At 39.5% G+C, this 14,733-nt stretch overlaps 1 protein-coding gene across 3 annotated transcripts in view; it reads right to left on the bottom strand.

Moving 5' to 3' along the window:
* Positions 1–14,733, bottom strand: part of dhx38 (DEAH (Asp-Glu-Ala-His) box polypeptide 38) — a 37,120-nt gene that overhangs the window by 18,931 nt on the left and 3,456 nt on the right. For all 3 annotated transcript variants that reach the window (XM_051654442.1, XM_051654422.1, XM_051654432.1), the window contains 18 exons: positions 14,343–14,709; positions 10,624–10,841; positions 10,350–10,511; positions 9,922–10,084; positions 9,011–9,129; positions 8,767–8,846; positions 8,404–8,559; positions 8,155–8,316; positions 5,489–5,596; positions 5,257–5,375; positions 4,420–4,557; positions 4,055–4,241; positions 3,374–3,559; positions 2,451–2,591; positions 2,258–2,368; positions 1,884–2,000; positions 1,680–1,787; positions 1,472–1,584 (listed from right to left, as the gene is read on the bottom strand). In XM_051654442.1, the coding sequence (XP_051510402.1) occupies positions 1,472–1,584; positions 1,680–1,787; positions 1,884–2,000; positions 2,258–2,368; positions 2,451–2,591; positions 3,374–3,559; positions 4,055–4,241; positions 4,420–4,557; positions 5,257–5,375; positions 5,489–5,596; positions 8,155–8,316; positions 8,404–8,559; positions 8,767–8,846; positions 9,011–9,129; positions 9,922–10,084; positions 10,350–10,511; positions 10,624–10,841; positions 14,343–14,668 (2,714 nt within the window). In that variant the 5' untranslated portion in view covers positions 14,669–14,709. The remainder of the gene's footprint in view (positions 1–1,471; positions 1,585–1,679; positions 1,788–1,883; positions 2,001–2,257; positions 2,369–2,450; positions 2,592–3,373; positions 3,560–4,054; positions 4,242–4,419; positions 4,558–5,256; positions 5,376–5,488; positions 5,597–8,154; positions 8,317–8,403; positions 8,560–8,766; positions 8,847–9,010; positions 9,130–9,921; positions 10,085–10,349; positions 10,512–10,623; positions 10,842–14,342; positions 14,710–14,733) is intronic.

Here is a 14,733-nt window from a genome sequence, read left to right as displayed (position 1 = left end):
TGACTGTTTGATATTTCTAGTTTATGGTGCTGCAGTGCTTAAATGAACAGTTTGATACATTCGGATGCAGTGTGTTGGGTGTGCATTATATTTAATCCCTGAAATGTAGTTCGTTTTTTTAGTGGAGCTGGTTCATTCTCTTCTGATTGAGTTTCAAATATATATGGCTGAATTCGAGGGGCTGCACGATGTTACCTAATCATAACAGTGGTCGTTTACATTCAAGTTTAAAGGAGATGTTGAGGCCAAAACTGAGCTTTTCAGACAGAGGGCCAGAGACAGGGTGAAAAAAAAGAATATGTATATATTACTAAATATTTTTTTTTACTAACATTATAAGTGGACCTCGGGGAAAATAATAAAATCATTAAAAAAATAGTATGTCATGGCCCCTTTAAAATGACAAAAATTAATACAGATTGAAGAAAAATAGATTGCATCAAATGTTGTGTTGTTTATGGCTCCAACATGTCACCAAACTCACAGTTTTACCATTTTTAAAAAAGCTTTCTCTTACAGTCCAATGACTGACAAATTCTTTGTGAATCAGTTCAACTGACACATAAAAATGAATAAAATAAATAAAAAAAACAGTTTGAAAGAATGCTTGGTTCACGAATTGGACATCACTATGTAAGGGATAATGTACAGTCAGCCGGTCTTTATCACAAGATAAATCCAGACTGGGTGATCAGGGCCCTGACTCTGAGCTGCTTATTACATGGCTACCTACAAAATAAATAAATAAAGATCAAATATTGCTCTGTAGAAATTATGTTATTATGTGAGAAGAAATCTAGAAAATGTAACTAGAAACAACCAAATTCTACCTTCTGTTGGTGTCTATTTTTCAAAATATACTGTTTGACTGCTCATTATCCCACTTATTACAAGATTACTTGCCAAATAAATAAATGGTAATTATTGTATTAGCACACTTGTTGAGATTGCATAGTGATTTGCATATAAATATCTACAGATATGAGAAGTAGGAAAGATGACTTGCAATACCGGATGGCCAGTCTGATATCACTAAATCCCCAGATGTGCAGTTATTATTCAGAAATATAAGACCAATATATGACCAATCAGAATAGAGTTTTCCAGAAAGCTGTGTAAAAAAAAGCAACAACATGCTATATGACAAAATGGCTGTGAATTTTACAGATAGGGTGGGGGTATAGCTGACTGGGATCGTTAAGGATTTTCTCAAACTGATGGGGAAAAGGGACCTCTCTCTTTTTCACACTCTCTAAAAAGAAAAGGAGACCCTCAACTTGAAGCCTCAGAGACAGGCTGCCCCTCACACTGGATAGGAGACCTCTAATGAGCCAGGCCGAGATGTCTTCTTTCTGATGTATTTTTTCATCACCTTTCATTCTTTTATTTTTCTCTCTTATCTGTCGCATTGTATTAATAACACACTTTGCACTGCGCAGTTACTGATGTTGGCATTCTGTCTTTGTTTTACCTGTAACACTGTCCTGGCCCTGTTCTTCCAGCTCTGCCAGACCGCTGGTTGGCATTGGCTTGACTGATGGGGTATACCTGAAGGGCATCCATGCCAATGCGAGGATTGAAGACCTAAAAACAGTATCAGATGTTCTAAAGTCATTCCCCTGCTGGTAATTTATAGCTAAAAATACAGCTTGTTTATGGTGGAATAGGTGGAACTTCACCTTCAGTTTGCAGTAACCTGAATCTACCACAAACATGATGCCGTCCACGGTCAAAGATGTCTCAGCAATGTTTGTAGCAACTATACATTTCCTCACTCCATCAGGAGCCTGTCAATTACCACAAAGATTTAGTTCACACAAACAGTTTAAATGTTTGTCTAGGAGATCTAATGCAAAGAGAGACCCATAGAGATAGATGTTTACCTTCTGGAAGATCTTGGCCTGCAGGTCAGAGGGAAGCTGGGAGTAGATGGGCAGTACTGCTAGCGGCGGAGCATTCTCTAGATCCTCCAATCGCTCTACAATCTGATCTGATGTCACCTGTAACAGGCCAGACATTACATTTGTGGCATACAATGGCTCCAAAGACAACCGAAATAAACAAGTCACTTATATTACACCAGCATTAAAGAAATATTTCGGGTTAAATACAACTTAATGTTTATATTTTTCAGCATCTGTGGCCTGCAGTCAATAACCACGGAAAATAATGCAGTGTTTATATTTGAAATTGTATCGTATGATATAGCGATTTCCATCATTAAGTCTCATGCATAACCACAGAAAGTTCTCCTCACCTCGATGTCCTCCTGACCAGGCATGAAGATGAGGATATCCCCAGTCATCCCACTAAGATGAATCTGTAAGGCCTGTTTCACAGATGCCTCCACATAATCCTCTTGAGGAGTCTGAATCACACCAACACTCAGCCTTAGCGTACAGCACACAAACCAGCTTAAATTTTAACTAAAGATGCCATTAACACCTCACCTTACTGAACAAGATATCCACTGGGAATGTCCGACCGGGAATGTGGAAAATAGGAACATTTCCAAAGAATGCTGCAAATTTGTCCGAGTCCATGGTGGCAGAGGTGACTATGAGCTTCAAGTCGGAGCGTCTAGACACCACCTAAACAAATGAAAGAAATTATTTAAGGTAGAAAATTAGTAATCAGTCAACAATACATGTATAGTTGGGGATCTCTTATTCAGAACGTATTCAGTTGAAAATTCTCTCATCATTGACTCACCCTCATGCCATCACAGATGTGTATGACTTTCTTTCTTCTGCAGAACACAAACTAAGATTTTTAGAAGAATATCTCAGCTCTGTTGCGATATGATAGGTTTGCGTAACAAACAGATCAATATTGAAGTACTTTTATACTATAATTCTCAATTTTCACTTACAGATGTGAAAGTGAATCTAATCAGGTGCCACATGTGACTTTCAGATGTAAAAGTGAAAGTGGAGATTTATACCACCCACACCTATCATATCACTTCTGAAGATATGGATTTAACCACTGAAGTCTTATAGATTACTTTTATGCTTTTAAAAATCTTCATTTGTGTTCAGCAGAAAAAAGAAAGTCATACACATCTGGGATGGCATGAGGGTGAGTAAATGTTGAGAGACTATCCCTTTAAGTACTTGTTGACTTGTTTATTTTAGTGTGTGGGGTAGTGTGCGGGGTAGTGTGCTTCCTCATAAAAGTACTACAAAAGTACGGAATCATTTATCCGGAATCGTTAAGTGGAATTGAAACAAGAATAGTTCCTTTTTTTCACAATTCCCATCAGTTTACAATTAGATCAACAAACCAACAAAATATACTGTGATGAAATGAGACCATATCCTACATAATTATCCCTCAGGTGAAAGCAGCTAAGGGCAGTGATGGCTCTCACCTCTCGCAGCAGCCCAAAGAGCACATCAGTGTTGAGGGAGCGCTCGTGGGCTTCGTCCATGATAACAGCACTGTAGTGGTCAAGGTCTGACTCCCGCAGAGACTCTCTCAGAAGAATCCCATCAGTCATGTACTTAATGACAGTCTTCTCTGATGTGCAGTCCTCAAAACGGATAGCATAACCAACCTGGGAAAAACATCAAATAATCCTAAAATGAGTGCCCAAAACCTCCTTAAAGGGATAGTTCACCCAAAAAATGAAAAATTATCATGCTCATGTTGTTCCAAACCCCTATGGCATCTCTTTGTTTGGTGGAACACGGAAGGAGGTGTAAGGCAGCATGTTAGACTCAGTCACCATTCACTTTAATTGCATTTTTTATCCATACAATGAAAGTAAATGGTGACTAAGGTTAACATTTTGGCTGCCTAACATCTCCTTTAGTGTTCTACGCCAGATAGAAAGCCGTATGTGTTGGGAACAACATGAGGGAGAGGTGATTTTCATATTTAGGTTAATGCACAGCCTCTCAAGTCTTCAGTTAAAATAACAAGCAAGTCTACCCAAATCCACCAGGTGGCAGTATTTCTCAATAATTTAAATTTCTTTGGTCAAGCAGATGAAGTAAAAGGACAGAAAACTGCTACAGGTGTTAAAACATGGAAGACGTTTGACACCCACCTCCTCTCCCAGGTTACTGTTCATTTCCTCACTGACTCTCTTGGCCACACTCATGGCGGCCACTCTGCGGGGCTGTGTGCAGCCCACCATGCCATAGCCGGTGTAACCGTCCTCATGAAGATACTGCGTCAGCTGAGTCGTCTTACCGCTGCCTGTTTCCCCCACTACAATCACAATATTGTTATCCCTGCCAGAGTGGATACAAAACACAAGGACTGTGTCAGTATACCGAGTGACCTGACTAAACATCAGTGACAAACCAGAGAGCAGACACATGACCTCACTTATGTCAGCGCTAATTTTTGGATAAAAGAAAGCAGATGAGAGTGAATCATAAGTCAGAGGTTGACGTGTGTGTTCAGCACCTGATGATGTTGAGCAGTTGCTGGCGAACAGCAAAGATGGGCAGGTACTGTCTCTGCTCGAGCAGAGTCTTCTTCTTAGCAAACTCACTGCTTGCTACATTCTTTTCCTTCATGTGATCAGCAAACTTCTGCTCCGTTCTGATAAGATCAAAGATGTAACTTATTCAAATTTATCATAAGTGTGCGCTGTGGTATTAGACAGGAAAAATGCAAATATTGTATTCTGACCAGGGCTGAATATTTTCATTATATATGCAATGAGTATGTTGACGATATAAAATCATTGTGAATATTCCAGTTAAGTTTTCTAACGGCCATTAAGTTTTGCGTCTCCATCCGTCTCGTATCTTGCGTGTATGAGAGTGAGAGTGATAACGCATCTGTCTAAATCAATGCACTGTTTTCAAAACCATTTCAATGCATCAATTCAAAACACCAATTAAGCTATTTGTTGCATCAAGACAAATGTTTACAGACCTCCACATATGGCATTTTAGATGTTATAATAAAGGATCTGTATGTAAATAAATATTACTGTTTAGTACTCAAGATTTGGTACATAAATGGATTTCGTAAAATATTTTCTCTTTTTTCCTGTGTTTATTGCGTGAAAAACAGTAAGTGGAAAATGTGTTTTGATTGTTTTAGCTTGATAACAATAGTTGTTTGACCAAATGATGGTTCCTGAAAAAACAAAAACTTTTAAGCCATTTTGGAGAATATATATAATCAAGATATATATTGATTACCTATATCACCCAGCCCTAAATCTACCTGTCTGTTTAAATAAAACACATACGATTATTTATGACAGACCAGTAGAGTGACACTAGTTACCTGTAATCCACAGCACCATCCTCTCCTACAGCCTTTTTGTCTGATCCATCCTCTGATTTCTTGATGCCCATGATGTCACCTAGTTTGGTGCCCGCCAGCTCCCAATGTTTGTGTTGTGCCTGTCAAGCAGAAGAAAAATGATTAAAAAAACAATTTCAAACGTACCAATGTACACTGCATTAGAATGACAGCTGAATACCATTTTAAGCATAAATACAAAAAAAAAAAGCACCTTTTTCCTTTCTTTCTGCTCTCTGTGTCGACGGACCAGCTGACTGCCCTTGCGGGAGATGATGGCCATGTCTGAGGTTGCATCTTTCACTGGAATGACTGGTTCAGGCTGGAGTTATAGGACAAACACAAAATCAACAAAAGATTCACAAGCAAGAAAGTAAAAAGAAGTAAAGAAAGAAAGAAAATATGAAAGATAAAAGGACAGGAAAGATAGAAAAGAAAGAAAGATTCATAGCAACGAATCTACAGTGCCACAGCAAAATAAATCATATTTTATGGCATATAAGTATTGAGCTTGCAGTCTGAATTGAATGTATCGGGTTAAATGGGCAAGTTACTACAAAATAAAGAAAGACAACACATCTTTCTATTGTGCTTTCTTTCCTGAGGCCTGTCTCATGAAGCCAGTTTCAGTGGCTAACCTGGTAAGTCTGAGTGAAGTTTGAGCAATCTCTGGTTTTTCAGTCTGATGTTCATCGCCATAGCAACCTATACTATGTGGCTAACCTGCTCTGGAACAGGTTTTATTTTGAGAAACCGATCACAAACACATAGACCCCCTTCTATTACGATGCATCTCGGGTTATCCGATCACATGTGGTCAGGTAAGACACATCACTGTTTACACCTGGCCACTTAAATGTGACCACTTATGTTCTATGTCAGTGTGTTACTGCATGATAATAAAGCGCAACAAAGTCAGAAAAGATGAAGAAAGTGCAAAAAATGGTCCGAAGCATAAATGCAACATGAAATTTTGAAATTTTATCGAAGCATAAATGCAACATGTCAGGCAGAATTATCTGTTATTTTAGTGGATCGCTTGTATTAAAGGAGCTTCAGGTGTTCGTGCTTGTCATCTGTGTTGATATCAGACACACTAAAGAAGATCTTTAAATTTTTCCAATCAGAGGGTTATTTCCTTTTAAAACTCTTGTTTTAGCGGAGCAGTTGACTGACAGCTGAGGGGTGGCGCTTCACTGCTGCCGGGACAGATACAGGACGGTTTAGCATTTACACCTCAAATGTTATGTGGTCACATGTGTTTTTGACCACATTCGTATGTGTTTTTTGTGATCCGATTACAAAACGTTTTAGACCCCGTTTAGACCTGTATTTAGGACTAACCACAAGTGATCGGATCACCCGAAAAGCATCTTAAAACCAGGTGGAAACGGGGTCATACTGGACCAATCCAGTGTGAGTCAAGTGACATCTCTGACACTACCCTGTATCTCTTGCTCCAAATTAATGTGTCTGAAATTAAGATTTAATATACTATATAAAGATATTATAAGATTATTTATTTCAGAGATCAGGGAACCTTTTATCTTTTTTTTTTTTTTTTATCCCCTTTTCTCCCCAATTTGGAATGCCCAATTCCCACTGCTTACTAGGTCCTCGTAGTGGCGCGGTTACACACCTCAATCCAGGTGGCGGAGAACAAGTCTCAGTTGCCTCCGCTTCTGAGACCGTCAGTCCGCGCTTCTTATCACGTGGCTCGCTGTGCACGACACCGTGTAGACTCACAGCATGTGGAGGCTCATGCTACTCTCCGCGATCCACGCACAACACACCACGCGCCCCATTGAGAGCGAGAGCCACTAATCGCGACCTCGAGGAGGTTACCCCATGTGACTCTACCCTCCCAGGCAACCGGGCCAATTTGGTTGCTTAGGATTCCTGGCTGGAGTCACTCAGCACGACCTGGATTCGAACTCGCAACTCCAGGGGTGATAGTCAGCATCAATACTCACTGAGCTACCCAGGCCCCCGAACCTTGTATCTTTTGAGCAGCACATTAAAAATTAATTATTGAGTTTCTTTGCATTTATTTACAAACTGTACCTGTGTGCAGTGTGTGATGCTGAGAACTTCAAAGAATACTGTTTGCAGTGTTCGTATGGTGATTCTCACACTTTAAAGACGCATTTTTTGTGTGACGAGTCTTTCCACCTGAACAAATATACTGATTAAAATTATATTGTAGGCTAATCACACATAGTGACATGGCTTGTACTTCATTAAATTATTTTAGGCTTTTAATTTAAATGAATATAAACACTTTTACATTTTAAATAAATATTTAGCTTTTTAAGCTTTTAAAATTAGTAAGCCTGTATGTTCTTACTTGAACCGATATAAATTCAATTACATTATATCGAGTTATATTTTCCAGAAGTCATCTCAAACTTGTACAGCAGCAGCGGTGTTCCTTCTCGCTGTGTAAAAGTTTCAACTCTTCATATTTTCATAATGATCTCTTGATCTTCAGCGGAGAAGTATAACACGCGGAATTTCTTGCGTGAAGTAAATCACGCTGACTCTGTCCATGCTTCACACGATTGGCTGTTCATTGCAAACGTCACTCATTCATGTGCACGTGCTTCAAGGTTAAGGTATGAACTCGGAGTTGAGAGAGAAGCTTTATAGCGAGATCGCTGAACCCATTCTAAACCGGTTTGGCTCTGTATGGTTTTGTCAACAGTGCAACATGTTTAGTCCGATTAAAGAACGAATGACTTAATCAGTCAAAAATAACAAACTCCAGAGTTATCAGTTTGAATAATTCTAATGAATCATTTGTATGGGGAATAAATATGGGGGGGGGGGAGTGCCCTCCAACAAAAACGCTGGCGTAGAAACTGGCATGATGGTCTTTACCTGCTTAGTGAAGACAATCCTCCCATCCAGGAAAGGTGGCACAAGGTTATGGACAAGCAGGTGGACTTTGGCCGCATTGTCTTCTTCAAAGTCCTCATCCACCTCCAAGCGCTGAACCACTCCACTGGTAAGCATGCGGTTGGTCTCCCAGCGTTCATTATCCTAGAGAGAGACACACATACATTAAGACAACAACATCCATGTGGCAGTCTCTGTACTGTTCAGAAGGGCAAATATGTGCAGTGTTACCTCATTTATCTGCCGCTTCTGTGCTGAGATGCGTTTCTGGGTCTGTTTCTGCAAGATCTGCTCCCTCTTCTTCACATACTCTTCTGAGCTGGATGTCAGGGGGTTGTGGAACTCATCAAAGCCCTCGTCCATCATGTACCAGTCTCTATCAGCTTGCTGTTAGGAAATCATACCGTTACACAGCTAGCACTCACCAAATGCTACATCCACCCTAATAAGCACCAACTTATGTTTGAATTACTTGTATCACCAACGTTAATCGGGCATGTCACATATACAAACTAGAACTGGTAGATATGGCACCAAAAAGTTTACTAATCAAACCTAAACATCAAAACAATTGTGTAAAGTTTGAGCACTTACCCTCTGATCTTCCTCCCACTGTTCCTTCTCTTCCTCATTATCAAAAAGGATGCCATCCTCTCTATCTTCTCTTTTATCTCCTACAAAATAAGAGTTCCTATAAATACAACTTCATGAGCACTGACACACTGCATAATTTTCAATAAATGTGTATATAATACAGTACAGTTTAAAAACAGTATTAAGTATCTTATACATATTAGTATTTACAATGTTGTTCACTAAGAGAATGTGCTTTTTTTACCTTTCCCTCGGGAAAGACGAGGGGTGGAGCCCAGATGCTTCCTGTCATTGGCCCACTCATTGTATTTGTATGAGGGAGTTGGTAGAGGAGTGTCTGCTGGATATTGAGCTCTACTTGAACTAAACATCAAAAGCAAAAATAAAATGTTTTTATATCAGTTAAAGGGATTGTTCACCCAAAAATGAAAAGACTCTCATGATTTACTAACCCTCATGTCATCCTAGATGGTATGATTTTCTTCTGAGAAGAATATTTCAGCTCTGTAGGTCCATACAATGCAAGTGAATGGTGGTCAGAACTTTGAAGCACCAAAAAGGACATAAAGGCAGCACAAAAGTAATCCATACAACTCCAGTAGTTTAATCCATGTCTCCTGAAGCAATACGATAGGTGTGGATAAGAAATAAATCAATATTAAAGTAAATTTTTTCCACAAATTTTCCTCCCTACCCAGTAGGTGGTGATATGCACGAAAAAAACAAAAGAAGAAAAATGTGAAAGTGAAGATTTATAGTAAAAAAAAAGGACTTAAATATTGATCTGTTTCTCACCCAGACCTATTATATTGCTCGTGAAGACATAGATTTAACCACTGAAGTCATAAGCATTACTTTTATTCTGACTTTATGTGCTTTTTGGACCCTCAAAGTTCTAGCCACCATTCACTTGCATTAAACGCACCTACAGAGCTGAGATATTCTTCTAAAAATCTTAATTTGTGTTCGGCTGAAGCAAGAAAGTCAAACACATCTGTGATGGCATGAGGGTGAGTAAATAAAGACAGAATTTTCATTTTTGGGTGAACTATCTCTTTAATTTTCTGTCTGATGAAAGTATGGACCAACACAACTATCCAAAAACAGCATTCAACCAAACATTAATCAATGACATTTTGATGAAGCGATTCATACTTGTCTCTTCTCTCACTGTCGCGGACTGAACGCTGGCTGCGCTCAGAGCGGTCGTACTCTCGGTGTGAGGGGGTAGGAGAGGGGCTCTCCCAGTGTGAGTGGCGTGAGCTGCCAATTCCACTATCATCTTCATCCCAGCTGGAGCGTGATGGAGTGGACAAATCTGTGTTGATATATGAAACATGCTTAACATTATTTATCTAAATAAATCATGTTCCTGGATTAACATCCTTGTTGGTCCTGAAAAAGCACTGCAATCACCCAATCGGATTTTAGGGTTCCGGCATCGGGACATGGCATGTTGATCCAGGAACACATCCTAATTGGGTAAATCTTATTGTGCCATGTAACACAGGATATGTAAAGTCAACTGAAAGACACCTGACAATCAGTAGTGCTAAAACTGCAAATTTGGTAGTCAGACTCACCTTTGGGTCTGTTACGCGGTGTTTCAGGATCGTCACGGCGACTACCACGACTGAGGCGCTCGGACCAGCCATCCCTCTGTGAGCGCTCACTCCTCACACAGCCATCACCACGCTCAGAGCGACTGCTGCTGGATCCTCGACTGTGGCTGCTTTCTCGTTCATCTTCACAAACAACATGTAGGACAACCAAAATAAGAGCATGACATTCTAGGTGCACAGATGGGAAGTCAGTGCTCTTCAGTGGAATCTCACAGGTGTTGAGCACCTCACTTACCTCTGTCTTTTCTTCTTTCTCTGTCTCGGTAGTGGTCTTGATCTCTGTCCCTGTCTCTGGGCTGGTCTCTGTCTTTTTCTCTGCTCCTGTCTTCTTTGGAAGATGCATAAACCCCGTGTTCACGTCTGTCTTTCTCCCTCTGTTGATGTCTACGCCTGAACTCCTCACTAACCCCTCCTGGGTTTGACGGTGTTTCTGAGCCAGTGACGCGGTACTTCCTGTAGAGGAACATAACAAACAGTGAACTATTTTGTTTTTTTACATGATTCCATTGTAACTATTAACAATTAAAGTGAATGAAAGAAAAAGTATATTTTTACTAAGATGTTTCCAAAGTCTGTACTTGATATTTATTAAATATATAAGTTAAATAATATTTATAGTTTAAGTGCTGCTAGTACATTAAAATGTTTAATCATGATCAATTGCCTAATTTTTCATAGTTAATTGTGATTAATCGCATATTTTGAATGTGCTGAAATTTGACTCTAAAGACAAAACAACATGTAACAATATAATGGTTTATTAATATTTTCCAAACAAATCCTTCCACAGTATAAAGATAACATTTCAAGTAACATTAAACATTTCCCTAAATTCTAAGTGGGAGCTTGATTAACTAAAAGAACTAGTCTCCCCATAGGTTGCATATTCATTGGGCATAAAATCTCTTAAACTCTCATCCTCCACAATATAAATCTGCCTGTAGCCATGTTCATCTACATTTATGCAACTGGCAAACACTTTTATCCAAATTTATCCAAACATATTACAGGGACAATCCCCCCGGAGCAACCTGGAGTTAAGTGCCTTGCTCAAGGACACAATGGTGTTGGCTGTGGGGATCGAACCGGCAATGTTCTTCTTACCAGTTCTGTGCTTTAGCCCACTACGCAGCCACCACCACTCCCACTACTTTTATGATTCATGTCAGGGCATCAAGTGGCACTTTGAACTTCACATGAAAAGCGCTTGCAGACAAAACTATCACCAAAACGCAGAATAAGTTTAAGACTTGCCGTGCTTCTGTGGTAAGTAAAATGCACCTTACTTGGGCTGAAAAATACTTGATTTCTGTCAATTTTGACAGCTCTAATAATATCGAACATTTATCGGCCAAGTAAACTTAAGTTACATTGCCAATGCATTAATAGTAGGGCTGCAACTAACGATTATTTTGATAATCGATTAATCTAACTATTATTTGAACGATTATTCGACTATTCAGCGATTATTGCAACGATTAATCATTAGCTCTTAACCGACTATTCAGCTTCTGCCCCGACTTAAAAGGTTGTATTAAACATGCTTACTAACAATAGAGGACAAATCATCTTTTAAAAATACCTCTAAATGACAATCACTGAATTAAAGGGAAAAAAATACTTTTTATTAACTTTAATTCAGTAAAGAAATTCACTGCCAAAAAAACTATTGTTATCAAGTGTTTTTGTCTTGTCTCCCATTTAAAATTGTCTAAAAACCCTTAAAACAAGATACGTTTACATATAAGATATTTAGACTTGCTTTAAGAGAATGTATCTTAAATATAAGTGTATTCTGTATATAAGTGTATTTTTTCACTTGGTTATACAAAATATACTTGTATTCAAGACCTATTCTCTAAAAGCAAGTCTAAATATCTTATATGCTGCTTCTCAGGTGAATGCATCTTATTTTAAAGGATTTTTAGATATTTTAAAATATTTGTATTTTTAATATTATATTCGACATTCTCAGATAACCATTTTTTTCTTCTGCAGTATAGCTGCTAAAGAAAATGTACGGTGCTTTAAAGGAGTTTTAGATATTTATATTGGAAAACAAGCCAAAGAAAAAACAAATCAAAAACTTATTTTGTTGCAATGTATAATGGGGCGAAGACTACCCTCTCACCTTTCTGTTCACTTCAATCCATCTTTAACTCTCAAAAAAAACAAACTCACTCTTATTAATAAAGCTGCGTATTAGGGGGGGCCTGGGTACCTCAGCGAGTATTGACACTGACTACCACCCCTGGAGTCGCGAGTTCGAATCCAGGGTGTGCTGAGTGACTCCAGCCAGGTCTCCTAAGGAACCAATTGGCCTGGTTGCTAGGGAGGGTAGAGTCACATGGGGTAACCTCCTTGTGGTCGCGATTAAGTGGTTCTCGCTCTCAATGGGGAACGTGGTAAGTTGTGCGTGGATCGCAGAGTGCAGCATGAGCCTCCACGTGCTGTGAGTCTCCGCGGTGTCATGCACAATGAGCCACGTGATAAGATGCACGGATTGACGGTCTCAGAAGCGGAGGCAAATGGGACTTGTCCTACATCACCCGGATTGAGGTGAGTAACCGCGCTACCACGAGGACCTACTAAGTAGTGGGAATTGGGCATTCCAAAATTGGGGAGAAAAGGGGATAAAATTATTTTAAAAAATTATAAAATAAATACGCTGCGTATTGCCAATTTTCTTCACGATAAGAAAAGCACAGTGACATATATTATGATTCAATAAGTCGCGAGCCATCACGTTAACACGCATTAAGCTTGCGCGTTCGAGGGACGAGGGTCCGCGTGACAGAGTGTGCGTCAGCCAGGTGCAGATTCAATCACTCCCCCTTAGATCTGGACATTCGAGCAACTCATAGAAGAGGCGCTGACCGCACAGAGAAATGCCAGTTTCAGAGTTTGTAGTTATTTACATGACCTGCTTCCGTATTATTTGAACTTTAATAAAGCTATAACGCATTAAATATAACTGCATTTAAAGTGTAACGCTGGGGTGTTTCCTTTAAAGACACTTGACAGGCAAATTTTGCTTCAGTGGAGCGGCAGCTCCAGCTCCGCTTATTCCACAACGAGAGTGCTTCTGTATTTACTTATTATGTATATTTTTTTATTATAATTCGCTCATACTTTGCGATCTACACCACCTGAAGCTGTTTGGAAAGTTTAGAGTGCATCTGGACTTTGAGATGTGTTTTCTTCCTCTCCTCAGTCATCCGCAAGCTGCAGTGCTGCTCTCACGCATCATCAGAGTTTAATGTGATCTCATGTTACGTTAAATGAGATCAAACAACTATTCAACATGAACATTTTTGTCGACAATTTTTTTATTGTTGACGTTGTCGATAACGTCGACTAATCGTTTCAGCCCTAAATAATAGATACTATACATACAGATATAAAACAAATTGAATGCTGAAGTTTAATTTGTTGAAGTTTAAAATCTCAAAACTATTATTTTCTGTGGCTAGCATTCAGTCTCTGTCGTGCACACGCTGGGTCTCTCTCGTGCAGTTTCGCTTTTGAAACTGGTTAAAATGACAGTGAGTTTTTAGGTGATGCGAAAAGATACAGCAGCTTGCTCGTATCTCTCCCACACCTGGCTAATTTCTAGTGTTTATTATGCCCAGGACATGCGTCACGCATAATGAATAAATGTGCACTGCTCCACACAATCAGTTTCTGTGCTAGGATGTGCAGTCGAGTTGAACATATACCTCTTGGAAATGCATATATGCCAATTTTAGCCACAGGAAGTGGGGAAAAACGGATACAGCATTAATTGCGTTAATTTATTTTTTTACTCGTTAAACAGTCAATTATTAATTGCAGAAATGAACACGTTTCATTTCCCAGCCCTAATATATATATATATGTGCGTGTGTGTGTGTGTGTACAGTATGTTCTATGTGGCACAAATGATCTTTACCAAGAACATGGATAAGACCTCACCTTTCCTTTTTACCATTCCTGCTCTCACCATCCTCCTGATCTTCATCATCAGACCCAGAATCACTTTTACCCTCCTCCCAGTCCTTGTAGGACGACACCTTGGATTTTTTGGGCTGAGTATCTGTATCCAGCTTTTCCCTTCCCTCGCGTTCCTTGCGTTTCTGGGCAGCCAGCAGATCCAGGCCCAGGAGTGAGGTGCGTGGAGCGGGTGTTCTGAACACATGCTGCTCTGCTGCAGCGCTCTTCTTCTTCACTACAAGCCCCCCGACCTGCACACTGGGGTCACTCCCCTCTAGTCGATGCAGGGCTGCATCATCATCATCCATCTCTCAAGATGATTTTTGTACTATTTCTGATGTTCAAGTATCTATAAAGAGATCAGCAAAAAAAA

This window comes from Myxocyprinus asiaticus, chromosome 2, assembly GCF_019703515.2.
Source record: "Myxocyprinus asiaticus isolate MX2 ecotype Aquarium Trade chromosome 2, UBuf_Myxa_2, whole genome shotgun sequence".
NCBI classification, from domain to species: Eukaryota; Metazoa; Chordata; class Actinopteri; order Cypriniformes; family Catostomidae; genus Myxocyprinus; species Myxocyprinus asiaticus.
This window is presented reverse-complemented; position numbering and strand designations above follow the sequence as displayed.